At 54.0% G+C, this 26,789-nt stretch overlaps 12 protein-coding genes across 12 annotated transcripts; 7 read left to right on the forward strand and 5 right to left on the reverse strand.

Moving 5' to 3' along the window:
* Window positions 1-477: 477 nt before the first annotated feature.
* Window positions 478-1,861, reverse strand: J4E86_011409 (uncharacterized protein; the record flags this gene model as incomplete). The annotated part of the gene is made up of 3 exons (XM_051451900.1): window positions 478-488; window positions 547-766; window positions 857-1,861. The coding sequence occupies 3 exons, from the start codon at window positions 1,859-1,861 to the stop codon at window positions 478-480; spliced, it is 1,236 nt and encodes a 411-aa protein (XP_051296912.1).
* A 917-nt stretch (window positions 1,862-2,778) lies between these two features.
* On the reverse strand, window positions 2,779-3,403 carry J4E86_011410 (uncharacterized protein; the record flags this gene model as incomplete). Its single annotated transcript, XM_051451901.1, has 2 exons — window positions 2,779-3,045; window positions 3,095-3,403. 2 exons carry the CDS (start codon window positions 3,401-3,403, stop codon window positions 2,779-2,781), a joined length of 576 nt encoding a protein of 191 aa, XP_051296913.1.
* A 389-nt stretch (window positions 3,404-3,792) lies between these two features.
* On the forward strand, window positions 3,793-5,081 carry J4E86_011411 (uncharacterized protein; the record flags this gene model as incomplete). The annotated part of the gene is made up of 4 exons (XM_051451902.1): window positions 3,793-3,959; window positions 4,171-4,402; window positions 4,460-4,847; window positions 4,900-5,081. The coding sequence occupies 4 exons, from the start codon at window positions 3,793-3,795 to the stop codon at window positions 5,079-5,081; spliced, it is 969 nt and encodes a 322-aa protein (XP_051296914.1).
* Window positions 5,082-5,298: 217 nt separating this feature from the next.
* On the reverse strand, window positions 5,299-6,042 carry J4E86_011412 (uncharacterized protein; the record flags this gene model as incomplete). Its single annotated transcript, XM_051451903.1, has 1 exon — window positions 5,299-6,042. One exon carries the CDS (start codon window positions 6,040-6,042, stop codon window positions 5,299-5,301), a length of 744 nt encoding a protein of 247 aa, XP_051296915.1.
* Window positions 6,043-6,330: 288 nt separating this feature from the next.
* J4E86_011413 (uncharacterized protein) lies at window positions 6,331-6,737 on the forward strand (the record flags this gene model as incomplete). The annotated part of the gene is made up of 2 exons (XM_051451904.1): window positions 6,331-6,414; window positions 6,471-6,737. The coding sequence occupies 2 exons, from the start codon at window positions 6,331-6,333 to the stop codon at window positions 6,735-6,737; spliced, it is 351 nt and encodes a 116-aa protein (XP_051296916.1).
* Window positions 6,738-7,045: 308 nt separating this feature from the next.
* On the forward strand, window positions 7,046-8,516 carry J4E86_011414 (uncharacterized protein; the record flags this gene model as incomplete). The annotated part of the gene is made up of 4 exons (XM_051451905.1): window positions 7,046-7,051; window positions 7,099-7,433; window positions 7,481-7,891; window positions 7,940-8,516. 4 exons carry the CDS (start codon window positions 7,046-7,048, stop codon window positions 8,514-8,516), a joined length of 1,329 nt encoding a protein of 442 aa, XP_051296917.1.
* A 1,198-nt stretch (window positions 8,517-9,714) lies between these two features.
* J4E86_011415 (uncharacterized protein) lies at window positions 9,715-10,704 on the forward strand (the record flags this gene model as incomplete). Its single annotated transcript, XM_051451906.1, has 2 exons — window positions 9,715-10,598; window positions 10,629-10,704. 2 exons carry the CDS (start codon window positions 9,715-9,717, stop codon window positions 10,702-10,704), a joined length of 960 nt encoding a protein of 319 aa, XP_051296918.1.
* Window positions 10,705-13,917: 3,213 nt separating this feature from the next.
* On the reverse strand, window positions 13,918-14,841 carry J4E86_011416 (uncharacterized protein; the record flags this gene model as incomplete). The annotated part of the gene is made up of 1 exon (XM_051451907.1): window positions 13,918-14,841. One exon carries the CDS (start codon window positions 14,839-14,841, stop codon window positions 13,918-13,920), a length of 924 nt encoding a protein of 307 aa, XP_051296919.1.
* A 1,136-nt stretch (window positions 14,842-15,977) lies between these two features.
* On the forward strand, window positions 15,978-18,023 carry J4E86_011417 (uncharacterized protein; the record flags this gene model as incomplete). The annotated part of the gene is made up of 2 exons (XM_051451908.1): window positions 15,978-16,128; window positions 16,354-18,023. 2 exons carry the CDS (start codon window positions 15,978-15,980, stop codon window positions 18,021-18,023), a joined length of 1,821 nt encoding a protein of 606 aa, XP_051296920.1.
* A 509-nt stretch (window positions 18,024-18,532) lies between these two features.
* J4E86_011418 (uncharacterized protein) lies at window positions 18,533-20,300 on the forward strand (the record flags this gene model as incomplete). Its single annotated transcript, XM_051451909.1, has 2 exons — window positions 18,533-18,630; window positions 18,695-20,300. The coding sequence occupies 2 exons, from the start codon at window positions 18,533-18,535 to the stop codon at window positions 20,298-20,300; spliced, it is 1,704 nt and encodes a 567-aa protein (XP_051296921.1).
* A 259-nt stretch (window positions 20,301-20,559) lies between these two features.
* Window positions 20,560-21,349, reverse strand: J4E86_011419 (uncharacterized protein; the record flags this gene model as incomplete). The annotated part of the gene is made up of 2 exons (XM_051451910.1): window positions 20,560-21,224; window positions 21,274-21,349. 2 exons carry the CDS (start codon window positions 21,347-21,349, stop codon window positions 20,560-20,562), a joined length of 741 nt encoding a protein of 246 aa, XP_051296922.1.
* Window positions 21,350-21,630: 281 nt separating this feature from the next.
* Window positions 21,631-25,041, forward strand: J4E86_011420 (uncharacterized protein; the record flags this gene model as incomplete). The annotated part of the gene is made up of 3 exons (XM_051451911.1): window positions 21,631-21,794; window positions 21,843-24,632; window positions 24,693-25,041. The coding sequence occupies 3 exons, from the start codon at window positions 21,631-21,633 to the stop codon at window positions 25,039-25,041; spliced, it is 3,303 nt and encodes a 1,100-aa protein (XP_051296923.1).
* Window positions 25,042-26,789: the final 1,748 nt, after the last annotated feature.

Consider the following 26,789-nt stretch of genomic DNA (forward strand, 5'->3'; position numbering starts at 1 on the left):
AACAGTGGGTGGGTGTTGTGCAGGGGTTGGGGTGGTGGGAGGGGGGGAGACATATTGGAGGGGGTTGTGGAGAAGGGGAAGAGGGGGAGAGTCTGATGGTTTCGAAGAGGTGGGGGAGGGAATCTGTGTAGCATGTTCCTTTTGGATCATTCGGTTTGACCGCATACCTCCTCCTATATTCCTCTTCCTCTTGCTGCATCCCGCTGTCTCCTGGGATCGTTCGTTTCCTCTTCTTGTTTTCCGGTTGGATGGTTGTACGTGCAACACAAGCCGCACACTCCCCCTCCACACACCGTAAATGGCTCTGACAGACGGCCTTGCTGTTGCATCTGTCTCCCACTTTCCCTGGCTGCGAGTCTGGATTGGTTTGGCATATGCTGTTTTTACAGAGAAGATTTGGTGAACAATCATCTGCTGCGTCACATAAATGGCCCACGCAGCCAAAAGTGCAGTCGCTTTGTTCGATGATATACGGGTTCAACCGCACACTCGTGACGTTGGACAGGCCCGCTGGTTTCAGCTTCCATTCTTTAGTGGCAGGGGAACCGGTGAGCATGGAGCGGAGGTAGGCTTCTGTGGTTTCGTCGGCGGAGGGGGCGATGATGGTCGTGGGTGGGTGGAGGTATTTGGACCAGGAGAAGGGACTACGCGTTGTGAAGGAGCGTTTTAGGATATCGACGAGGGCGGGCCAGGTTGTGTAGGTGGGGTGGAGGGGGTTTATGCGGGAGGATTTGCCTTCGGAGAGGGGAGTTAGGTGGGAGTATAGCTGAGGGGGGTTGTTAGTACGGTATAGCACGTCTTCAGTACCACAAACGGTAAGGAAGGGGGGAAGAGAAGAAATGGAAGGCCTACTCACCCAAGGAATCCCCCTATAATTCAGCACATTCCCCCCATCCCAAACCGCCTCCCTCTTATAAAACAACCCAAACACCTCACTATGCACATACCCCCACTCCTCCACCAACAACAGTTTCCCCTCCCCCTTCTTCCTCCCCTCCGCCCTCCCCATCAACGTATTGCCCGGCAGAAACAAATCCGCCCACGCCGTCCCCGCCGTCCTATCAGTCCTCTTATCGAAATACCCATGGATACCAATAACATCAATAGCCTTGCAGTCAAACACGCTATCCGGAAAATTCTCATTCCCGTCAACGGATTGTGCACCTGATACGCCGCCGCTGATGACGGCAATGTTGGATGCGTCGAGACCGATGCTGTATTTTAGATAGGAGGCGATGTCGCAGAGCCAGGATTCGCCGGATGGGATGGGTGAGATGCCAGAGAAAGGCTGGTTTTGAAGGTCGACGCCGAGAATGACTTCGGATAAGGTGCTCCAGGGGCGGCCGTCAAAGTTCTTGGAGGGGTAGTGGGTGAAGAAGACGCTGAGGCGTGTTTTGTACATGTCGCGATATTCCTCGTTGCTGTAGAAATCGAGGAACGCGCCGTTGAGTTTCTGGCAGTAGGCGTCGCAGGCTACATCATTTGTACCCCGAAGCGCATGTGCGTCGTGCGGTGCGATGATGACTTTCATCTGGCCTTTCGACAAATGGTGAATGGCTGCTAGCGTGTCATCGAATTGGTCGAGCAGCGACTTGTCGAAGCCGCCTATCTCGCCTTCTGGATCTGGGTGTTGGGCATCTGGGCGGATGAAGAGCCGGATTACGCGGGCGCCGCTTTTGATGATTTCGCGGATTGTGGCGTCGCGGTGGGAGGGGGTGAAGAATTGGAGTTGGGGGTAGTTTACGCCGCCGAAGGAGTGGTTGGAGGAGGTGATTCTGAGGGAGGAGGAGGCGGAGGCGGAGGCGAGGGGAGAGTAGGCGATGAGGGATAGTGATAGTGTCAGGAAGGATGGGAGGAACATCTTTGCGAATATGGCATGGACGACAAGACAACGGAAAGGAATTGCATTGCGACGCGGTATAAGACAATCATCCTGATCTGAACACGTGTAGAAGTTTTGCTATAGACAGATCTCTGTAACGGCGGACTAGATGTTGATACTTGCGGGATTGACAATGTTCATATGGATAGATTAATTGCGGTGGTGCGTGCAGCCAATCACGGCGTGCTTGCAGGCAGTATACGCGGGGTCGCTAACCTGGACGGCGGGATGATGGAAGTTGACAGGGTATGTTTTCTGGAGTTCGTACTGGGTTTGTCACGCTGTCTTGTGCTCGTGATGGTCCTGGCTAACGGGGATACAGACGCGTGGTTGATGCACCGGAGAATGAGCACAGCAAGCGTCGCATCGGGTATTGGCAAGATGTTATGGTATGATATTTGCCGCGATGAGGATCGGATGAAACCATGTATCAGAGTCGTCGTGCGCAAGTCCGGCGGATGGGAGTGGCAGCTACGTTGTGCGCTCACTTTATCCTAGATACATAGCCTTGGTAATGATTCGGGTGTGGACAGGAAGCACTGCGACGTGCTGCGATACGTCGCAGGATATCCTTTGATCCAAATCTACGGGGATGATCTGGATCCCTTGTCCTAGTGCTGGTGTTGTTCCTGTCAACGATTGAAGAGTGGCGTCTACTGCTCGGCGTAGTGCGGGATCGCACAAACGTCTCTGTAGACATACTACTTCCCTGACCGGCATAAAAACTGCGCAAGCGTAACCTCGTTTTGCGGTCGATAGCCTTGGGCGGTAATGCGCAATTTTACCAGCTCAGGCAGTGTGTGATCCAAGTCGAAGACTGAACCTTTCGACCGCTAGCATGGTCCTCATGTTTGTACAGTGCATTCGTCACGACGATGCTCGGATATTCGCAATTCTCATCCAGCCGGTTTATCGCACACAGCTTCAAGTTGCTTGAGCGTGGCCATGACTTCTTCTCCAATGTTTTCTCCGCTGGACGACGGTGCGAAGCGGCCATGTCGCAGCTCACTGAGGGCGCCAACAACGTCTTTGACCTCAGCCAAAGCCCGTCTGTTCTCTTGCTCTATCTCTGCGATCTGGGCCTCGAGGGTTTGGCATGCTTCTTCGATGTCGGAGTGGACCGTCTGTAGCGTGTGCGGTTTCTTGCGACTTTGGTCGGAGAGCTGGTGATTGTCAGCGCAAATCTTGGCATTCTTCCCATATGTTGGGTACCTCCTGCTCCATTTGAAGCGCAATCGGGTCCAGTCCGGCGACGGTTGCATCGTCTACGTGGCGTCTTTCCCGAGCGTACTCCCGCCTCAGCTGCTTGGACCGTTTGACCTCATCGATAATGTCCTGGCGAATCAGCTCGATTTCCCTGTCGCGTATGTGCTGAAGCTCGCGATAGATCTCCTGCACGGCGGGGTTGGAGCGGTGGGCGCGGGGGAAGATGTCGGTGAAGTCGCGTAGGGTGGTGAAGTCGCGCAAGGGAGCAGGTGCGAGGAGGAAGTCACCGAGGATCTTGGCCTCTTGCGACGGCATGATTAGAGTAGTAGGTGTCGATTTCAGGCCGGACAGTGCCCACGTATATGATTGATACGGCAGTGTTGGTGGTGGATGCGCCAATGAAGGAGGGCCATCGGAACGCGCGACGACGCGTTGTGGCCCGTGCCCAGAAAACTCCCGTGAGACGTGCCTGGAAGACTCCAAGCAAACGTCGACTGAACCGTCTTTCACCGGGCTTGTCGACTGTTTCCGGTATTCAGGCAACCCTCACTTCACTTTCGCGGCGCAAAGTATCTCTCTTGTTGTATCACTCCAGGGCTGGCACGAAGACGCGCTACGTGGACGTGCAATCTTTCGCACCCTTACCGCTTCCTTCCTGACTACCAAACCCATCGACATCAGTTTCATCACATTCCATCGCAATCATGGCGCCCGCAGCTGCGCCAGAGCCTTCCTTCAAGAAAGATGAAAAGGTCTTTTGTTTCCACCATGAGTTGCTATACGAGGCCAAGGTGCTCGAAGTCAGGCCTGTAGAAGAAGACAAGAAGAATGGCTTCGAATACAGAGTCCACTACAAGGGCTGGAAGAACACGTACGTATCTTCTATCCGTTCGAGTCTGCGCCCGCCTGCTTGTCACACCGTCTCCCACTGCGGAAGTCACGTTTGCCTCTGCATACACTTCACTCGTGCCCACGTACTACACCTTTACTACACATTCGCAGCGGCACATCATTTCAAATCGGCCCCTCAAAACTCAAAAACCCGCGGCTTGCTTTTGAGATCGCAAGCTAACGCATCGCAGCTGGGACGACTGGGTTCCTGAGGACCGGCTTCGCAAGCTGTCTCCCGAGAACCGAGAGTTGGCCAATAACCTCAGGCACGAGATGCTGGCAGCCCAGCGTGCCGCAAGAGCCCAGCCCGCACCTGCGAAAAAGAAGGCTCAAGGTTCGGCGCGCGGTAGCGAAGAGCGCCAAACCTCCGTCACTGCTGCACCACGCGGTCAGAAGAGGGTGCGGGACAATGACTTAGAGAAGGTGTGTATTCCAGCAATTCGTCCTATGCTTAGCAACTCACTCTCTAACTCCCCTTAGGAAGAAGCATTCCAGAACAAGCTGGCTGTTAGGATCTACATGCCAGATCGGCTAAAGAGCCTCCTAGTCGACGACTGGGAGAACATCACTAAGAACCTGCAGCTGGTTCAGCTGCCTTCAGCTTACCCTGCAGGCGTCATACTGGATGAGTACATGAAGCATGTCAAAGACAACAGCAACCGCACCAGCATCGAGCAGGACATCCTCGAGGAAGTCATAGCTGGACTGAAGGAGTACTTCAATAAGAGCGTCGGGCGCCTTCTTCTGTACCGGTTTGAGCGCGAGCAGTTCTACGACATCTGGACGCGCGTCAATTCGCCGACGGATGATCTTGCAGCAAAGCCGCTGGCTGACATCTATGGCGGCGAGCATCTTCTGCGTCTTCTGGGTATGCATATATGAGTTATTAGATGTGAAAATTGCTAACAAGGCTTTCACAGTCACAATGCCCGAACTCATCGCGCAAACCAACATGGATCACCAGGCCGTCACGCGCTTGCGCGAGGAGCTCAGTCAAATGACGACCTGGCTCTCCAAGGAAGCTCAGATCAACACCTTCTTTGTGCCTACCTATGAGAGCCCCGGACAGGCCTACATCGACAAGGTCAAGTCCAGCACTTAGGAAGGCGGTGACTTCAAAATTTGATCAGTCGGCCGTTTCGCTTTGACATTTGTGTATCATCACTTCTGCATGGCTGGTGGGTTAGGGCATTGTCTAATGGCGCATAGGCGTTCTTGAGTAGTAACAATCAGGTACGGGGTCGGGGTATGTAGTTTTTGAGTTGTCAAGCTCCAAAGTGACATGGATACAAGTATAATAATACAGACTCGAAAAGTACTCATGTCTTCTTGATGACGTCCTCCAGTAACCCAGCAGCCCAATGCAAACACCTCGTCATATCGCCCTCCGCTTCTCTCGGCATGCCATATATGCCAACGCTCTCGCAAACCTTCTTATCCAACTCTCCATCCACATCCCCATTCTTGAACAGGAACTTATGGTCTTTCACATAGTTCGGCCACACAATATCATCTACATAACCCGGCGGATCTTGCCAGAAGCCCTCAAGCGTCACATAACCACTCCTCGCCTCCCTCCTCCGCTTCGCAGTCTCATAGCTCGTCCTTAAAAAGAGTCTAACATCAAAGATCTCACGGATATCCTTCATATCCTGCGAAAACAGCAAAAACCCATCAACAACACATATCCGTCGCTCTTGCCACTCGGTCTTACTCCTCAACCACACCTCAACCTCATCTCTTAACCTCCTGATCTCATCCTCAGGTACACCATGGTCGCCCACACTGTTCTGGTCTTCCTGGCTGACCAGCCATTCTGGACTGTTACCATGTTCTTTGATGTGCTGCAGTGCTTGTTTGAGCGCAGGTAGGTTGAGCGACTCTATGCAATCCCAGTCTTGGACAGAGTTCTTGACGGGGATCTCGGCGTCGGTGAGGTAGAAGTCGTCGAGGTGCAGGATGGAGAGTTTGGAGGGGGGGAATATGTCGCGGAGGAGACGGGAGAGGGTTGTTTTGCCCGAGGAGGAGGGGCCTGAGATGCCGACTAGGAGGGGTTGTGGCATTGTGGTTGGGGGGTTGGAGGGACGCGGGGTACCGGGAGTCTGGTCGCGCCTTCCTCTAGGATGTATTGATATTGACGGTTCACGATAGGAATAATTCGAGGGGATATTGTCTTGTAACTCCCTCACACGACATGCCTACCTTCACACGTGTGAATGGTGGGGCTGTCGGCGTCTGATCGCCCACCGGCCCGCTAGTTCCCCATGCTGCGCGACGCGCCTGCGACTGCCACCATCTGAAGCCCTGCATCACCCACGATAAATTCCCCAAAGTCCCTCCCACGCACAACCATGGAGCCGTCACCGCTGACGCAGGACACGCGACCGGAAATCTTCCAACCCAAGATAATCTCCCTCTACGAAACCCTCTTCAAAGTGCGTCCTCTCCATCTCCACCCATTTTGCGCCAACCAAGTGCTAACCATACCCAGGAAGACGACGAAGAAGTCGAGCTATCCGCCGGCTTCTGGCAAGAATTCTTCCTCCACCGCCCCGACCCCACCGGCCTTCAGCGCATACTCAGTTCGGTAACGCCGGACGAGATGCTGCACCAGCAAGCGCATAGCCAGCAACTCTTCGGGCAAGCCATCCTCCGCGTCAAGCAAGCCAGCGCGCCCGCCGACGAAATCGCCCTCGAGGTACCCATGCCACCCACCCACGCACACACACCTTCTCTTCTCCATGCGCTTACCGCTTAGACCTTGACAGTCTTCCTCGATGCCGCACTCACGAAGAAGTACACGAATCCTAGCTCTGATATCATAGCTGTTCTTACGGGGCTGAATGATGCGGATGCTGTTATGACGGACTTTGTTGCGACGCTGGATACGGCGATACGGGGGGGGAGGGATAGTATGTACAGGGTGAATGCTAGAGAGGGACAGGCTGACCAAAAGCAGTTCCTTTGCGTTTGAGGGCTGTGAGAGTGGCGCTCTCGATTACTGCGGCTGGCTTTCAGACTGCGCTTCCGTCGTATTTTACTCATCGCGACCTTTTTCCCTCGCTCATGAAGGTACGACAGAAAGCAAGACAGGGGGGATGCATACTCACAGCCAGTAGTACATCCAAGATTGCGACGACAGCACCCAAGTTCTCCCCGCGCTTTATCTCCTCGGCCTCCTCACGAACTACAACAAATTCGAGTTTCAGAACCCGTATAGACTGCGGCTAGACGACTTTGTCAACGATGCTATCATACAGGATATGGTCGCTTGTTTTGGGAATACATGTACAAAGCTGCGGGACGCCTATGTAGCTGTACAGGACGACATGCCAGAGGGCTGGTCGCTGGGCTCGACGTTGAGTTATATTGGCCTGGGTGCTCTTGCTCCCAGTTCCCGGCCAACCACACCTGTGCCGGCTCCGGATGAAGCAAAGTCGCTCTTCGCTGCATTGTAAGCACTCATGGTCGCAGTCACAGCTCATGCTAACGTATGGCTAGACCAGGGCCTGAGATTGGCGTACTTCTCTCCACGTACGACTTCGCCAACGCCAACAAAGTCTTCTGCTTCAACCTAGTCAAGTCAGCCCCAGCGGACAAGAACGAGCCCTCGCCGCTGAGCGCATACCTTTCCTTGACGTCCTACATGTTTCAACACGCGCATCGGTCTACCAGGGCCGCACTGTACACATACCTCAGCCTCTTCGTGCTGCAAATACTTGTCGAAGACCGAGAGCTCGCCAAACGCCTATGCAGTGACGAGTCCAAGCTTTCGGTGCGCTTGTGCCGTCAGAGACAGCCCTACCTGCCGGCAGTGAGGGGCGATCGTGTCCCTGCAGCTGTCATACTAGACATGATGTCTGACGCCATCAGCCATAACCTGCGGAGGCGATTAGACGTTGACTTCTACATGTGAGTCTGAGTCCCAATATGGCACATACTTGGCTAATCCGCTCCCAGCCTCTGTCTCGGCGTTCTATTACGTCTCCTTTCGCACCTCAGTCGAACCAAGACGCGCATCACATACCATTGGTCGGAGTTGTGGCGGACCCTGCTCTCCTTCGTCCGCTTCCTCACCACCTACGAAAGCGACATCAAGTCCAACTACAAATCAAACGGAATGATCAACATACTTGTCAATCTGCTGGCCTTTGCACTGTCTAGCGGAGAGAACTTCCTGCCCGACCCTGCATCGTATGACGACTTATTCTACAAGCTCGTGGAAAGCGGCGACACACTGATCAAGTTCCGGGACACATTTGGGTTATCAGGCCAATCAGACTCCATGCAGACGCTCATCAATGTGTCTTCACATTACCAATCCCTGCTGGAGAGCAATGGAAAAGCGCGGTCCAAGCATCTTAGCCCGCAAGAAGTCAGCGCCGTCATCAAACAGGGGTACGAGACGTTGTCAATCGATGCGAGCGAGGGTTTGGATCGTTGGGAAAAGTTCCGGGAGGCGGACTTCAAATCTCTGCTGAAGAAGATTGCTAGAGCGGCGGTAGAAGATGCCAAAGCACTGAATGACGATAATTGAGGCTGGATATGGCACAATTGCAGTTCTCGAAGCGACCGTCGTCGTGGCCGCCCGCGCGTTCAAATACCAACTACGAATCAACAAACAACGTTGCGAAACAATTCACTTCATCAAGTCTGGTAGCTCAGCTGTATTGGCGTGGATCAAGGTGAGGGGTCACACATCCAGTGGTTGTTGAGCGATCCAGGGTCGCGATCCACAACACGCACCATACACATGAGTGATGTCGAGTGCTGATGAGAACATGATTGTGTGTATCGTGAGGGGTCTGATAGCGAATCGGTCTGGTGCTCGTCGACGTGTAATGCCAGTACGCATTGGCCAGAAGCCGACTTGATACAATCCCTTCCCTTCCCGAACCTCTTGCCTTTCGATCTCTCAGCTGCTTGACCTCTCTTCAATCTCATTTGCAGTTCATTTCGATGGACTGAGTGTCTCTTTTCTTTTCATTCATCGCTTCATTGACCGCCGTGCATCGCAATGGCCACAACATCGCGATGCAACGACGGCGTCCCATCGCGGCATGGTAGCAAGGTACGCAAACTCACTCATCACACCGAAACATCCATTGACACTGCATCAGGACACTATCGTCCCCGCTGATAAGTCGAGCTCAAAAGCCGCGTGGAGACGCTCACTGTCCGCCACTGTCAATCATGAAGAGCATCCGGCACTTCAACCGTGCCATGACTACAGTACCCCCAATGCGGATAGCTACACCAGCCAGGACCGATCGTTCGCATCGTCATCTTCTACATTGTCATCGGCACCTCCCTCGCCTCCCACGTCAAAGTCTTTTTCCAGACCCAGCGTCCCTCAGCAAGCACACACAACACCCAACGGCTATCGTCTTGGGCCTGACAGCAATGAAGGGTGGAATTCTTCCTCGTCGAGTGTGCATACTGTACGCTCGCCCAGACAAAGCAGTTCTGGAGCGTCTTCTCCGAGGACGAAGCATACTATCTATGGAGGAGTTGGGGATGGGGTGCTAGTTGTGCCTGCGGTGAATGAGAAGCCAGTTAAGAATGTTGTGGTTGAGTTTATGGGGTTGAAGCTGTGTCGGGTCTGTGATGCTCTGCCTTACTGTGAGTAGCTCTGCTTTAGTAATAGTTGAACCGAGAAGAGATGCGGACCGGATCCCTCAGCCACACTTCTCGAATTGCTTGCTAACGCAAACACAGTACTCAGCACCCGCAACATGGTCGACCGCATCCAAGCCATCATCGAAGACGACTTCAAGCACGCGCCCGAGTCCACCCTTTACGACTCCCACTCCATCTCAGCTGGACCACACCACCACACATACACCGACCGCGACCGCGCCCTCATGGCCATCCTCACCTCTCTCCGCACCCTCCCCTTCGCCCGGCAGGCACAAAACAACTGGTACCCCCAAGGCCTCCCCATCAGCAAAGACAACAACCTCGTCCTCTACAACCACACCGTCGGCCTCGGCGTAAAGCAAACCGCCATCTCCCTCGACAGCTTCGTCGACTTGGCGCAGTCCTGGCTCTACGTCCGCAACCCAGCGAGCTTGTCTGGTGTTGATCCTTCTGCCAAGAACTCGTGGAAGGGAATTGCGAACACGCTTTCCACTGCCGGCGTCGACATCCGCAAGATTGACCTCCAGCTCTGGGAGGCGCTGACGTATAGTCTCGAAGGCGATGATCTGACGGCTGCAATCGACGATGTTATCGAATGGTCTAAAGATGGTACGCTGGATAGCCGCCACGCCGTCTGGCGCGACCACGCCATCTCAAACGCAAAAAACGTACCCGAGTCTCTCTCCTCCGACGGCTATCCCCCCACTCCCACCACCCCCTATCCCTCTACCAACAACCACTCATCCGGCCTCTACACCAAACGCTTCTCCCACAAACACCCCCTCGGCCGCCCCCGCTCCCTCATCTCCGACGACGAAAAAGCCGAACTACGGCGTGACCGCGCTGCCCGCCTTACCGCCGAGGCAGCAGCCAAGAAACTAGAAGCTCAGCGTAAGGAGAAGAGGGAGAAGAGGGAGAAAGGGAAGGGGTGTTTTGCTAGGGCGAGGAGGGGTTGGAGGAAGAGGAAGAGTATGGTCTGGTTTGTGTGCTTTATTGTGTGTATACTGAGTGGGATTATGGGCGGACTGGTTTGGGCTATGGCGAGTGGGAAACTGGATTTTACGCCGGGTGGGGAGGGTGTTTAGTGTGGGATGGGAAGAAGGTGACGGTGATGGAGTTGGGGTTGTGATGGAGTTGGATATGGGGGTGTATGGTGTTAAAGGGTGGGAATGAGTGGGAGTACGGCGTTAACGGTTGGAGAACAGTGGGATCACTATAGCGAGTGTCATGCCTTACGTGGATTCAATGGCGTTGTAGGCGTTGGACTTGTTATGGCGTTGAGGATACCCGTGGTATATGGGGTAGGAGTCTGGAGTTGGTGTTGGCAGTCGTGGAGGATGATAGACTAGGTCATCACTCTACTTTGGGATTCATTTGGACTCGGGGATGTGGTATCAGCAATTCAATTCAAGGGATACTATTGTATCAGACTTTTCTCTCAGAACGTGGATATGAATGGCATTAGCATTCCCATTCCATCAGATTCCAAGATTGTCTCGTTCAACGAACAATGTACCTTCACCAGTTCTCTCCTCCCAATCTACAAAACCGCCACAAACCCATACACATACGCATACTTCCCCTTATTTTCACCCCTACACTCTTCTCCTTCCCCCTTACTCACGTACCGCCTTCTACGACCATCCTCCCAAATCCCAAATCCTCGCTACCCAACAACCCAACAACCCAACAACCCCAACCCTAGCACTATACCACCGCACCATCATACCAACCATACTACCATGCCACGTATGCGAACCTCATCTCCGTAGTCCCGCACTTCCGTGCTTTCCGCTCCGCTGTCCACTCCGACTCCGCTCCCTACGCTCTTAGTACGCACACGCTATTATAATACCACACGGACCAGCACGTTCTAGATTTCTGTAGAGTTTGTACCTGAAGATCGTTATCTCGCTTGATGGTGGGACTACTGGGACTACTTGGACTATCGGAATCGATAGGATAGGATTCTGGACTCCGGAGGGAGCAAGGGAGTAGTAGATGGGTTGGTCACTGTGTGGGTATGATTGGGCGGAGTGGACGGTGTTTTGCGAAGTGTTTTCTTTGTAGTTGTAATCATCAGAAACCCTAACACGTGAGGGCTCGAAGGCTAAGGAATGAATGTACACCAGCTTGCAAGACATGCATCGCGACACCACTCGCACAAAAGAAGAAAGCACGACACTCCCGAGGTCTCTACCGCAATTTCCACAACACTACCCCCATCCTCCAAACAGTCCTCTTCCACCGTATCGCATCGCATCGTACCCATGAGATAAAAGTCAGGAGAAAAAACGGTTCATTAGCGGTTCCTACGCTATACTTAGCCTCAAAAGCAATTGCCCGTCCTAATCCATCCCGGTCCCGTATCTGCATCGACCAGACCACGCGGTTCACGTTCCAGAACACCACACTAAAACGCATCCTTGCAAGCCGCGTTTCGTTAGCACTCCCGCGATGAAAAATGTACGTTGCTGACTGCATCGATGCGATCGGAGCGGGACTGGTTGAGATGTGCAATTTGCCGTGTTTGCGCTTGTGAGGGTACGATGACGACGTGTATGCGAGACGGGCGGGTTGATGCTGGTTTTCTTTCGCTGCAGCTGTGCGTTCGTTCGCGCAACGCGTTCCCTAGTTGACGAATGGGCAACTAGAGGCTTGAGCGCCACCATCGCCCGGACACGGGTAGTGAGCTCAGTAGAAATGCGCAAGGTAGTGTACTGCAGGTACGAGATGGAAAAACAAAGAAAACCCGAGTTCTTCGCCGCGGCTTGCATGTCTTGTAGGCTCTGAGACGAGGACCGAAAAGACTAGGAACATGGGAGCACTTGAGGCTGGATTGCGCTAGAGTTGTAGAGACACGAACGCGATACGAACAATAACCCGTATGTTTCTACCCAAGTATCGATTGTGGAGATTGAAGCCGCGTCGGATTTACTGCTGCTCTAGACATATGAAGAATCTGTCGTGTTACACGAACCGTCTGGATATATGCCCGAAACCCTCGCTGCAGGCTGCGAATATCCTCCGACGCGTCTGACAGCTGTCACAATTCGCGACTCTGACTCTTGCGAAAATAAGTCCCACTGTGGCTTATTTTGAGAGATATCCCACGGGTGGGGTGTCGCAAACACACCACACAGATGCTGGATAGAGTGGGGTGGGGGTGTTCAGAACATGAAACTGAAACGAAAAGAACACACGACGATGTTTGAAAATACCCTTGCACTTGCTTCTGTTACAACGGGGGCCGTCCCCAGAGTATCACGTGCAGCCTGCCCCTCCACCTTACCATTCCATACATACCCACCCAGTTACTACCAAGCCAAGCCGGCACAACTTCGTATCCTGAATCTTCCGTCTAACATCTCGGCGGTTCTCTTCCTTCCGCCAGCCACATTATCCCAGCCCGATTTCGAGCAGGTATCGAGAGGAGAATCCGGATCAGACGTCCTAATACGGAAGTGACTCAAGATGGAGGCGCAATCTACAAATTGCCGTAGCCTGCTCTCAAAGCGGGTACGCAATTTATCCTTGAGGTAAGCTTGGTGGCTGGGTAGGTCCCGGTAGATGAGGCGGTGATGTCATGGTTAGCTGCACATGCACACAGACGGATGTGTGTATGCAAGTCAGGACCGTTGCAGATACTCCTTGAGGCGGAGGCAAAAACGAAGTGCATGTGGTGGGAAAGGGCGTTTTGGCTGTTGATGTAATGTACGTTTATTTCGGGATCATGGACGTTTTGCTCGTTGTGATTGCTTTGCTTTCCGAGACCCTGGCAACTGGTTGTGTGTCGCGTAGACTTGCGATGTTGGGGCCCTTGTCATGTGCGGTCGGTGGCTGTGGGCTGTCCCGCACGCACCGCCGTTCGATGTTCGATCGGCAGCCGATCCTGTCACATGGCCGAGGAGTGATGATCGCGAGGGGGATTTGGGTAAGACTTGCACTTGGTTGGGAGGGTCATGTCAAGTCAAGTCAAGTCGAAAAGAGTGTGATGTGCAGTTGTTTAATATAGTGATATGCAAGTTAGTTAGAAATGTAGGTAATGTAGTGTCGGTCCACTCTTATTGGTAGAGCAGAGTAGTAGTATGTAGATTTGATGATGGTAGTTAAAGTAATAGTAAATGCAATGTAATGCGATGCTAGCGATTGTCTCGTCCAGGACAAACGGGATATGCAAATGTGGTATCATGGAAAGTGACAAATAAAACACCGAGAAATGCCATGGGAATGTAACGCCGCATCCGTTGTCTTCGTCCCACTCTGTACAGTTCGTAATCATGCGCGCCGTCAACCCATCAACTGCTGTCCTCGCTGATCGTCGCATCGCTCGCCGACGATACTGACGATTTGTTGTCTGAAGGCAAGGGTCCGAGTGTCCAGCGCCAGTCTCGCGTCCGCTTCCGTCGTCCGGCGACGGGAGTTTCGGGAGCTGAGTCGCTGTCGTCGTCTGAGGATGACGAGTCGCGCTTCTCGCCTGTGCGGGGCGACTTTGGTCTTGGTGAGCTCTCTGCGGAGGACGATGTGCTGATGAGGGAGAGCTGGAGGGGCGATATGCTGGTTTCGGAGGGGTTCTTCAGAGCCTTGAGACTTAATGACGGCTGTGATGTCGAGGCGTCGGAGTCGGTGGTGGAGGCGGTGGATGCGAGAGAGGAGAGTGTTGAGACGGAAGACTCAATGTCGGAATGTGCGAGGGTGTATCTGGTGGTGGTGATCTCCTCTTCCAGTGGTGTGCGGAAGGAGACGCGCTTCTCGGCGGGGAACATGGGCCGGCTGGAGCCCATCTTGCGTGGTATTATCGAGCGCGCGGGGCTGTTGGAGAGGATGGAGGCGAGGTTGTGGGGTTGCTTGTAGGGTATTGAGAGGGTGGCCGAGTCGTTGGAGGCCGATGTGAGGGTGGAGGAGAGGGTAGACGCTGAACTTGGCGTCGATGCGCTGGTAGAGCCGCTGGTGGCGGGCACGTCGCTCTCGATGGAGAGCTGGGGTCTTGAGGGGCGTTGTAGTGTTGGGGCAGTCGCCGGGCGCTCATAGGCGTTGGAGAAGGTATTGCGGACGGTGGGCGAGACGGCACTGAGGGTTTCAAGACGGAGACTGGCACCTTTGCCCAGGATGCGCGGCTGCTCAGTGTTGATGGAGAGTTTGGGCCGGGGCGGGGCCTGGCGCGGGGGTATTATAGGCAGCGAGGCGGCCATGGAGGAAGTCATTGAGGTCATACCGGACATGGCAGATGATGCTGGGTGGGAGGGCTGGAGGGTGGACAGCATCATGTGGGGGGTGTCCACGGGTATGAGGCTGGTGCCGGAAGTGTGCAGATGATATTGCGAATACTTGGGGACAGGCGAGTGCTAGAGGGGCACATCGCTATTAAACACTGCCATGTCGGCTGCGGATCCACCAGGACGGTCTTAACACGAAGCGCCTGGCTGGGGCTGCTCCCAAAATACCCAGCAGCCACTAGGCTTGTCCAAAGATAGATGCAGCGTGGCAAACATAATTGGGCTACCCGCGCCCGGCGCTTGGCACCACCCGCGGCGTTTCGCACCTGGCCACACACGTCGCGCCTTCACGCGCGCTTCATCACCCGCTGCACCACCACCTGCACCTCCACACGACACGCACGCCGCTGAAACTGCTGCACAACACCGGCGCTTCTCGTTGCTCCATGAAGAAACTGAAACGCCAGACCGGCTCCGTCATCGTCCACTTCGTTCGTAAGCACCACGCACAGCCTTCACGCCTTGGTCGCCCTATTCGGCCTCACCTACTAACCTTCCCTCGTATCCACAGGACTACGTACGTACTTCTTACCGCGTGCGGCCGAGTCTGCGCAGAAGAGTAACGTATACCGTGCCCCTCCCCACAGGACTGCTTCTACGCCAGCGTATTTGAACATGAAAACCCAGCATTACGACGCTTGCCACTGGCCGTGCAGCAAAAACAGATAGTCGTCACATGCAACTATGAGGCCCGCCGACGCGTACGATCCCTTGACTACCGCCGTGCCCGTGTCATCGGTCCAGTCTGACTCTCCCAGGGCTTGCACAAGCTGCAGCTGATCCACGAAGCGAAGAAGGTCTGCCCAGATGTAGTCATCGTCCTGGGCGAAGATCTTACCCGCTTCCGGAATGCTTCCAAAGAACTCTATGCTTTCTTGCGATCGTTTTCCTGGAACTCCCGTTGTGAACGACTAGGCTTTGATGAGGTTTGTCTTTCCTGGTCGCCTTTCCACTCTCGACCCTCGTATCTCAGCACCGCCACCTTTGCAATCTCATTTTAGTCCCAACGTTTTCTGTTCCCTCACCGTATCGTTCATGCGAGTCATGCTAAGGCGGGCTAGGTGTTTTTAGATGTCACCGACATGATCGACTACAATGTCAGCATTCTCAACTTTAATGACCTCAGTAACGCCTTCTTTTGTCTCGACAGGAACGATCCCACTGTGGGGTTTCCTTACGACGCGACGCGGCTGAGGGGTCATCTATACCCCAAAACGGCCTCTCAACACTTAGGTAAGCTGTACACGGCGCATACGGTGTGGCGTAGCAAAAACATCTTCTTGGAATGGACCGCGAACGGCAAGGCTGACAGCCCTTGCTGAATCCTTGCGGCTACTGAGACCAGCAACCGTGCCTATGGAACTGCCACCAACAGTCTGTGATTCGATTATGCAGGTGCCCACCGTATGCGCCATAAGATGCTGTACATAGCCGAACGTTGGAACTGATCGATTGTAGGCACCACGCCCGATCTGCTGCACCTCCGATTGGCTCTAGGAAGCCATCTAGCACACTACGTGCGAACTCGACTCGAGGCAGAGAAGGGCTACACGGCCACGGTTGGCATCTCTACTAACAAGCTTCTGGCAAAGCTTGTTGGCAACACATACAAGCCCAATGCTCAGACTACACTGGTCCCGCCCTATACATCTGGTGAAGACGATGAGACTATCGACAACGTGACTGCCTTCATCGATGATCACGAAGTCGGCAAGATTCCCGGCATAGGGTTCAAGATAGCACAAAAGCTCCGTACCCACCTACTGCAGCGGCCGGCAGAATTTGATGCTGGACTGATGTATGGTGGGACTAAAGAGGCTGTTCTTGTCCGCGATGTAAGGACGCATCCTGGAATCGGTCCGGAGACGTTGGAGCGGATACTCGGTGGTCCGGGCGTACCACATGGCACCGGGACCAAAGTGTGGGGTCTACTAAACGGCTGTGACGACACAGAAGTCGGCCAAGCACGCGAAATACCGCGTCAGATCAGTATAGAAGACAGCTACATGCGCCTAGACACACTTGAAGCCGTGACCAAAGAGCTTCGCATGCTAGCGAAAAGACTGCTCGAGCGAATGCACACCGATCTCCTAGAAGAAGATGACGATGCACACGACCTATCCACGGCTCCCACTTCCGCCCCTCCAAAGCCTATGAAGCGCTGGCTCGCTCACCCGAAAACACTCCGACTATCAACCCGACCACGGGCGCCTCAAAACCCAGATGGCACCCGCAATCGGTCCTTTGCACGCATATCCAAATCCGGACCCATGCCAACGTTTGTCTTCAGCCTAAAAGACAACAATAATACTATGGATGCCGTGGTCGAGAAACTGCTGTCCGAGACGTTGCTACCGCTGTTTCGCAAGCTGCATCCGGAGAAGAAGGGATGGAATCTTAGTCTGGTTAATGTTGCGGCGACGAATATGGCGGATGCGGCGAGGGAGAGGGGTGGCGTGGGGAGGGATATTGGGAAGATGTTTAGGAGGCAGGATGAGGTGTTGAGGCAATGGAGGGTGGATGATGAGTCGGCGATGGGTGGGGATGGGGTGGTGAGTGCAGAGCGGGTGAGGGTTGAAGAATCGCCAGAGCCGGATGAAGCGCCCTGGTTGCAAGAAGCAAGGCGGCAACGACGGGAATATATGATGGATGAAGAACCATCCATGTTTGAAGAAGACTGGGTGAGTGAACAGAAACCTCAAGTCGAAGCATCCCCGTCGCCAGATGAAGCGCCCTGGTTGCTAGCCGCGAGGCGCCAACGACAGGAATACATGAGGGACGAAGAACCATCTATACTCAAAGAAGAGGCGGTAAATGAAGACCAAGCTCAAGCAAGAGAATCGCTATCATCAGAAGAACCGCCCTGGTTGGCAGCAGCGCGACGGCACCGAGCAGAATACATGATGGACGAGGCTTGGCCGACAGGTGAGATTATTCACAGGCAAGGTTCTGAGGATTTGCCCACTTCGTCACAGAAGATTGGTTCTCCTGTGGATGTAGAGGATGTTTGGGAGGAGGATGAAGAAGATATGACAGATGCCGACTCTTTTCGCTGTGAGGAGTGTGGTGCTGTTATGCCGAGTTTTGCTATGGGTGCGCATTGGAGGTGGCATGGTATGATGGATTAGGCTGGTGGTGTAGTCATCTTGACTCCAAGTTATACGATCAGACTACCATTACCATGATCTCGCTTCTCTTCAGTGTCCAAGCCTTCCAAATGGCTGTTGTGTAGGCGTAGCGGGGCGGGCGGGGGAGGCTGCGGGGTGGAAATCCTCCGCAGCTTCATGGCTTTTGCCTGTCGAAACTTAGACTTTTGATTGATGGCCTCTGTCACTCTATCTCAGATAATATAATCCGACTACTATGGCTTGATGTTACTTGCGAGTGGCTGTTATGTAGGAGTAGCTTCCCAAAGTGGAAATGCCCCGCTAGGATCTCGGCCGCGGGTTCCTCGGCAGTCCGAAGCCGTTGCGCCAGTGGCTGCGACATGTGATTGACGTACATGGCAAGCCCTCTTGCAAATGCTTAACCAGAGCGCCAACCCGCGACCCAAACTCCACATTCCTACTATCATGTCTTTGGCGTAGACTTGATTGATACCCTACATACAGTCGCCCACCCGCGCACCCTTCCCACGATGCCCGGCTCATCGCGCTTGCCCGTCAGTCTCCGCGGCACTTTCAATGCGCGGAAGAGCTCCGCTAATGGCCAGCTCGTCGCCTTGAACATCGACGTGTATGCGCCCCTCCCTTCCGATAACGATAAGTGATAGAGCGGAATACTGACATGAGATATCTAGCCTGCGCAATATCATCTTTGTCCTTTTCCTCCTCCGCTGGACACGCATCACCTTCTACCAACTCAAAGGACGCGGCATCTTCGGCTCCATCAGCGATGCCTACATCAGCATTCGCCGCTACCTCTACGGCGTCTTCCTGCGACTTCCCGGCGTGCGCGACAAGGTACAGGCACAGGTGTCTGATTCGCTCCTAAAACTCGAACGCAAACTTGTTCCGAGCGGTCCCGGCGTCGAGCGCATCACCAGTTTGCCCGCCGAAGGATGGAGCGAAGAGGAGGTGCGCAAGAAGCTGGGCGAACTGGCTGATATGGAGCATACTCGGTGGGAAGATGGAAGAGTCAGCGGTGCGGTATACCACGGTGGGGAGGAGTTGATCAGACTGCAGACGGAGGCGTTTGGCAAGTTCACGGTTGCGAACCCCATCCACCCGGATGTGTTCCCTGGTGTGAGGAAGATGGAAGCCGAGATTGTGGCTATGGTGCTCTCCCTCTTCAACGCACCAGACGATGCGGCTGGTGTTACAACGTCTGGCGGCACAGAGTCTATCCTCATGGCCTGTCTCTCCGCACGCAACAAGGCGTACGCTGAGCGTGGCGTCACTCAGCCTGAGATGATCCTGCCTGAAACCGCACACACGGCCTTCCGCAAGGCTTGCGAGTACTTCAAGATAAAGATGCACCTCGTGGCATGCAAAGCACCGAGCTACAAGGTCCACCTACCCTCCGTCTCCCGTCTCATCAACCCGAACACCGTCCTCCTCGTCGGCTCTGCGCCCAACTTTCCCCACGGCATCATCGACGACATCTCCGGCCTCAGTAAACTCGCAGTCAAGAAGAAGATTCCCCTCCACGTCGACTGCTGTCTAGGTTCCTTCATCATCCCCATGCTCCCCAAAGCAGGTTTCGAATTCGAGCCCTTCGACTTCCGTCTGCCCGGTGTAACCAGCATCTCCTGCGACACCCACAAGTACGGCTTCGCGCCCAAGGGAAACTCCACAGTCCTCTACCGCTCCGACGTATACCGCAAGTACCAATACTTCATCTCGCCCGACTGGTCCGGCGGCGTCTACGCATCCCCCTCCATCGCTGGCTCACGCCCCGGTGCCCTAATCGCAGGCTGCTGGGCCAGTCTCGTCAAGCAAGGCGCAAACGGCTACCTCGACGCCTGCCACAAAATCGTCGGCGGCATGAAGAAGATCGAAACCGCCATCCGCGAGAAACCTGAACTCGCGTCTGATCTCAAGATCATCGGTCGGCCCATGGTTTCTGTCGTATCTTTCCTGTCCAACACCCTCGATATCTACGACATCGCTGATGGCATGTCCGGTAAAGGCTGGCATTTAAATGCGCTCCAGAACCCGCCTGCTATTCACATTGCTGTCACGCTGCCGATTGTTGCGGTGGTGGATAAGCTTATTGAGGATCTGGTTGAGGTTACGGAGGAGGTTAGGGATGCTGAGCGGAAGAGGATTGCGGAGGGTAAGGGCGCGAAGGGCGCGGTTAAGGGGGATACGGCTGCGTTGTATGGTGTTGCGGGCAGCTTGCCGAATAAGAGTGTTGTTGTGGATTTGGCGAAGGGGTTTTTGGATACTTTGTATAAGGCGTGAGGGGAATGTTTTGATTGATGAGGCGAGAGCTGGGCTGGCGTGTTGATACCTACATACCCCATTCATTATTTGTTGTGCTTTCTTCAGGGTTAATGTTGATCATACTGTCCATTGTCGATTTCAAAATTGTACAGTTCAATACATGTTCTCTTATGATACATGCTACATATTGCATTTACACTTGACAACATCGTCCACGCAGCTGAATTGGCAGACGACCTCAATTCTTCCGGTCCACAGCCTCCATCCCAAACCCCATCTACATCTCCACCCTCGGCCCATTCGCCGGCGCAGACGAACTCGCATCAGGTATCCTCCTAGCCGTCTGCTCCAGCGGCTCCTTCCTCCTCGGCCTCTTCAAATCCTCCTCCGTAACCCCATTCAACCCCACCTTCGTAATCCCCATAACGGGCGCATCCCCCTTCCTCACAAACTCATACAGCCCCGGCAACTTATTCCCCGCCAGCCTAAACGCATCCTTGACAACCTGCTCATGCAAATCCCCCTGAATCTCAAAGATGATCTTGCTCACCGCCACCCTCGCAGTCCAGCGGTCGAAACTACCTTTTCCTTTGCCCATGCGCACGTCGTTGCCCGAGGTGTACACGCCGATGTTGGCGGCGATGCGCATGTAGAGCCGGAATTTCATGCCGCGCAAGCGCTTGCGGATGGTTTCTTCGGCGATGCGGAGTTGTTGGGCGGAGATGCGTCGGTCGTGGTCGCGCATGCGCAGGCCGTAGTCGCCCCAGACGACGGTTGTGCCGCGCATGCTGCCGCCGGTGGGGACGCGGCAGCGCCCTTTTCGTGATTTGCGTGATTCACCGGCTTTGGGGGCGAGGTAGTTGAGAGTGGGACGGGTTGTGGAGAAGAGGCGGGGGGTGTTGAGGGTGGGTTGGGGTTTAGATAGGCATGTCTGTTGGAGGACTGGGGGTGCGTTAGCATAGCTGTGGAAGGTGGGAATTGGATGTCGTACGTGTGGGTCTTGATGCGGACATGTTCAGTCTCCCGAATTGAGCCAGCAGGCTTTGTGATATCCTTGGTGGCGGCATGGCGTTGTGATGTTGGACCTTTACCAGGCCGTTCCGTAACTGTGGTGTCGAAGTTCTGATGCCAAGACATGTCTGTGGCTGCTGTGGCGCACGCGGGGGTGTGGCGTCAATGCGCCTGCCTAATTGCCTAATGACCGCGCGAAGTCGCGTCGTGCACGTCAATGGCGCCTGTTGTCCATCAACCCACCCAAACCCCGTTTCCAACCATTGTTTGGCTCAACACTTGTCAGCGAACGCGTCACACTGCCACTCGCTAATTGTACGCGTTTTTCATCGTCAAGATGCCTGCCGACATTCGCAGCTTCTTTGGCGGCGGGCCCCCGAAGGCAAGCCAGGGATCTCAGAAGAAAGACGAGCCTGCGCCCAAGAAGGCCGCACCCAAAAAGAAGGGTCGCACAAGTCGTGTTGTAGAGGACTCTGACGACGATGATGAGGAAGAGACAAAGTAGGTGTACAATTCTTGCTTGGTGACGTCAAACCTGACATTGTACAGACTGAAGAAAGCGACACCAAAGAAGCCTGCTGCGAAGAAGGTCAAGCGCGAACCGACGCCAGAACCCGTACTTGAAGAGACCACCACATCCGACTTTTTCGCCAGCTCGAATAAGCCCAAGCGAACTGAACCTGTCAAGAAGAAGGCGGCGGAGACACCTGCTGCGACACCGAAGAAGGCACCTGTGAAGGCGAACGGAAAGGCCTCGAAGACGGCTACTCCGGCTACCAATGCTAAGGCATCTGGCCGAGCGAAGAAACCCGTTACATCCTATGCCGAGCGGGATGACGAGGACGAGTTCCCGGACGACGACCTGGAGGACGCAGACGATATCTTCGAGGCCAACATCAAGGGCAAAGGCAAGGACGACTACAAGGAAGCCTCGGACAGCGATGACGACGTACCCGTGAAGCTGCCACATCGCGGAACACCAAAGGCCCCAGCCAAGCAGCAGAAGACGATCAAGGATGAGGACGACTTCGACCCAGAAGATGAAGACATCGACATGAAGGACATCGATGCGGAAGACGAACTTGTAGAGCCCGACGAGGATGAGCAAGCACTGAAGAGCAAGCCAAAGAAGACATCGACCGCAGGCAAGAAGCGAAAGTCACCCATATCTGACGACGAAGAGGAAGAGGAGGAGAAACCCAAGAAAGGACGACCGAAGAAGGCCACAACGACGACACCCAAATCGCCAGCGAAAAAGAAGGCCAAGAAGGAGGAGGTCGAAGATAGTGCAGACATCCAGGCCATCTACGACAGCATTCCTACCGTGCGCGCGCCCACTCCACCACCCAAAGACGACAATGCCAAGTTCAATTGGCAGGCGAATGCAGGTCGTGGGGAAGCTGCACCACTTGGAGGCGGATCCAGCGAGATGCCCTCAGGCTCAGAGACATGTCTTGCAGGCCTAACATTCGTCTTCACCGGAGTGCTGCAGAAGTGGGGTCGAACTGAAGCTCAAGAGCTGGTGAAACGGCACGGTGGAAAGGTGACTGGCGCTCCAAGCAAGAAAACCAACTATGTTGTGCTAGGCACAGATGCCGGCCCCAGCAAACTGCGGAAGATTCAGGAGATGGAAATCAAGACGATCGACGAAGATGGCCTGACGGTGCTTATCGAGAAGCTGACTGCGGCTGGCAACAAGGGCGACAGCAAGGCACAGGCCGAGCACGCTGAGAAGCAACGCAAAGAGGAGGAAAAGATCAAGAAGCAAGCTGCAGAGCTTGAGCAAGAGGAGAAGAAGCGTCAGAAAGAGCTGTCGGCAGCAGCGAAAGCTTCCGGTAGCAAGACAGCCTCTGCCGTCACAGCAGCTGCTCAGAGTGCAGGCCCGGCCGTAGACTCCCGTTTGTGGACTACCAAGTATGCGCCCACATCACTCAACCAGATTTGCGGCAACAAGGCGACGGTTGAGAGGATCCAGCGCTGGTTGCAGATGTTCCCAAAGAACCTCAAGACTGGCTTCAAGCTCGCTGGCAAAGACGGTAGCGGAAACTTCCGTGCCATCATGCTGCATGGTCCACCCGGTATTGGTAAGACTACTGCAGCTCATCTCGTCGCCAAGCTGGAGGGATACGATATTGTGGAGAGAAACGCCAGTGATACCCGAAGTAAGAAGCTCATCGAGGACGGTCTACGTGGTGTCCTCAGCACCAACTCACTCCACGGCTACTTTGCTGGAGACGGAAAGAAGGTTGAGGCGGCCAAGAAGAAGCTCGTTTTGATCATGGATGAAGTCGACGGCATGTCTGCGGGTGACCGTGGTGGTGTCGGTGCGCTCGCAGCCGTGTGCAAGAAGACGGAGGTTCCCATGATTCTCATCTGCAACGACAGGAAGCTGCCAAAGATGAAGCCCTTCGACTACGTTACATTCGATTTGCCTTTCCGACGGCCCACTGTCGACCAAGTACGATCACGCATCATGACCATCGCATACCGAGAAGGCTTGAAGATGCCTGCGCCAGTTGTCAATGCACTCATTGAGGGCAGTCACGCCGATATTCGCCAGGTCGTCAACATGATTTCCACAGCCAAACTCGACCAAACAGCCATGGATTTCGACAAGGGCAAGACGATGTCTAAGAGCTGGGAGAAGCATGTCATCTTGAAGCCATGGGACATCACGCAGAAGATTCTCGGTGGCGGCATGTTTGCCTCGAGCAGCAAAGCCACGCTCAACGAGAAGATTGAGCTCTACTTCAACGACCACGAGTTCAGTCCGTTGATGTTGCAGGAGAACTACCTCGGCACGAACCCGATGCAGTCCTTGAACTACTCTGGCAAAGAGAAGAACCTGAAGAATCTGGAGTTGGCGTCACTAGCAGCCGACAGTATCAGTGATGGTGATCTCGTGGATCGCATGATTCACGGCTCTCAACAGCAGTGGAGTCTGATGCCCACACACGCGGTCTTCAGTTTCGTCCGACCTGCAAGCTATGTTGCTGGTAGCACTGCTGGTAACCAGACGCGCTTCACGTCATGGCTAGGAAAGAACAGTTCTACAAACAAGCTGAGCCGAATGATCAAGGAGATTCAAGCTCACATGAGGTTGCGGTCGTCCGGTGACCGACATGAGGTTCGACAGCAGTACGTCCCACTTCTCTGGACGGACCTAGTTCAGAAGCTGCAGAAAGAAGGCAAAGACGCTGTCCCACAGGTCATCGAGCTGATGGACAGCTACTACCTCACCAAAGACGACTTCGACGCGATCATGGAACTGGGTGTTGGACCTATGGACCAAGAGAAGGTTAAGATTGATTCTCAAACCAAATCCACATTTACACGCCTGTAAGTCCCCCCCTTATCTCATCATCGCCCCCGTACACCACTAACGCCCCTTTTCCACAGCTACAACCAACAATCCCACCCCCTCCCCTTCATGAAAGCCTCGTCCATCGCCCAACCCAAGAAGCAAGCCAAAGAGAAACCGGATCTTGAAGAAGCGATTGACGAATCTGATGATGGCGAGGTTGTGGAGGAGGTCAAGGATGAAGAGGAGGATGTGGATTTGTCAAAGGATAAATATGTTAAGCAGCCGAAGAAGAAGGCGGCGCCGAAGAAGGGGGCGGCGGCTAAGGCGAAGGGGGGCAAGAAGAAGAAAGATGACGATGATGAGGAGATGGAGGATGAGGAGGAGGAGGTTAAGCCTAAGGGGAAGGGTAAGGCGAAGGCTGCGCCTAAGGGGAAGAAGAAGTGAAATGGTGACTGTTGGGTTGTGGACGTGGTTCCTGGGCGGAAAGACTGTGAAGGTGGAGTTGTTGTTCAATATGTATGATAAAGTGTTCATTCTAGAGCTGGACAGGTGGTTGGTTGGTAGGACGGAGTGCACAGGACTCCATGGCGTATCTACACAGCGAGTCTAGTTAGCTCCGCGATATTTTGAAACAATACTGTCAAAATGGAAGGAATATATATATATATGCTGTCCGTCATGAAGTGTCGCGTACGATGTATACTGCCTGTTCTTTAGCGTGAAGGTCAGTTGGGTGAAGATGCTGTAAAATTCGGACTTGAATTCGTCGCCATCCTGTGGTGCTGCGATAGCACAGGCGACGATGTAAAGCTGATGAACCACTTACGCTGCCTGTGGTAATCAAGACAAGAATCATGCAGACGCTGGATGCTGGTAACCCTACTTCTCCGAAGGCTCTCACATATGGTTTCGTCCATGGAACTAGCACGATGAGATCTTTACAATCGCCGCCGCGATGACAAGGGGTTGGGTGTGGAGTGAGGGCATGAAGACGGCGACTGGAGATGGGGATGGATGGAGAAATCGAGAAGGCGAGGAAGGTGTCTGTAATTTGCAGAGATGAAATGGTTCGATCAGATAGAGGGGAGAAAGATGGATGGGCGTTGGGTTATAAGCCGTTGTTGGGTTGGAGAATACACGCAGTTGTTATATTAAAAGGTAGAGAGAAGGGAAGATGTTGATCTCTTAACAACAAATAGCAACTTCCCTCTCTCTTTCCCTCTCATAAAAGCCCATCTATCATTCCCCTTTTATCCATATCCACACCCCCTCCCTATCCGCACCCCATCCACACCCCATCCCATCCCTTGCCTCCCCATCTCTCCCCTCACTTCCCCTCCCCACTCCACCCAACCATCTCGCCCCCCACAACCCCCTCAGAATCTTCTCATAATGCGGGAGACACCGCGTATAATCGCTCCAACTCCTGGTTACCAGCAGAAAAACTTCTAGTGCCGAGACGATGCGAGGTGTTATACACGTTGTCTCCCACACTATGAGAAGACTGTGCGGGGGAGATGATAGGTGCTAGGTGCTTGACACTGAGCTTCGTAAATTTGGAGGGGGAGAGGGACGGAGGGAAGGCGAACTGGATACCATGCGGTAGACAGCGCGTGTCATGCCTGATGAAGACCTCGAGAACACAAACTTCCACCTCCGCCCCTCCTCCACCCCGCCGCCTCCCCTCCGCCTCCCCCACCCACCCGGGAAAAACGGGACTCCTCGCCGGGCTTGGTTGTGCTTGGTATATGTGTCAAGGGTTCTTCTTCTTGTATACACATATCCATACCCACCCTCCCGCTCAAAACCACAATATCAAAACATCTGAAGAATCATCATCACCATCTTCTACCATGCGGTAGACAGCGCATGTAACCGTGACAAGCGTTATTAACGCATAATAGAAGACGATAGTGACGACTCTTCAGATGTCTTGATACTGAATGTTTGAAGGGAAGGTGAAGAGGCCCGCTTGCTGTTCTTGTCCTGAGAGTATGTATTGCGACGGGGGAAATGGATAGAGAGGTTCCGGACACAGCCAGTCGAGTTTGTTAAGCGGGCGACTGTGTCTTGCTATTGCGTTCCCTTCTCCAGACAGATATTCTTATCAAATGCGGCAAGTAGCGCGTGGACTCGTTCTATCGTCTTCTTACGAACCTTTTCGTAATAAGACCATCGAACACCTACACGCA

The sequence above is a fragment of the Alternaria arbusti genome (genome assembly GCF_024043155.1).
Source record: "Alternaria arbusti strain BMP 1465 chromosome Unknown scaffold_34, whole genome shotgun sequence".
Classification (NCBI taxonomy): domain Eukaryota; kingdom Fungi; phylum Ascomycota; class Dothideomycetes; order Pleosporales; family Pleosporaceae; genus Alternaria; species Alternaria arbusti.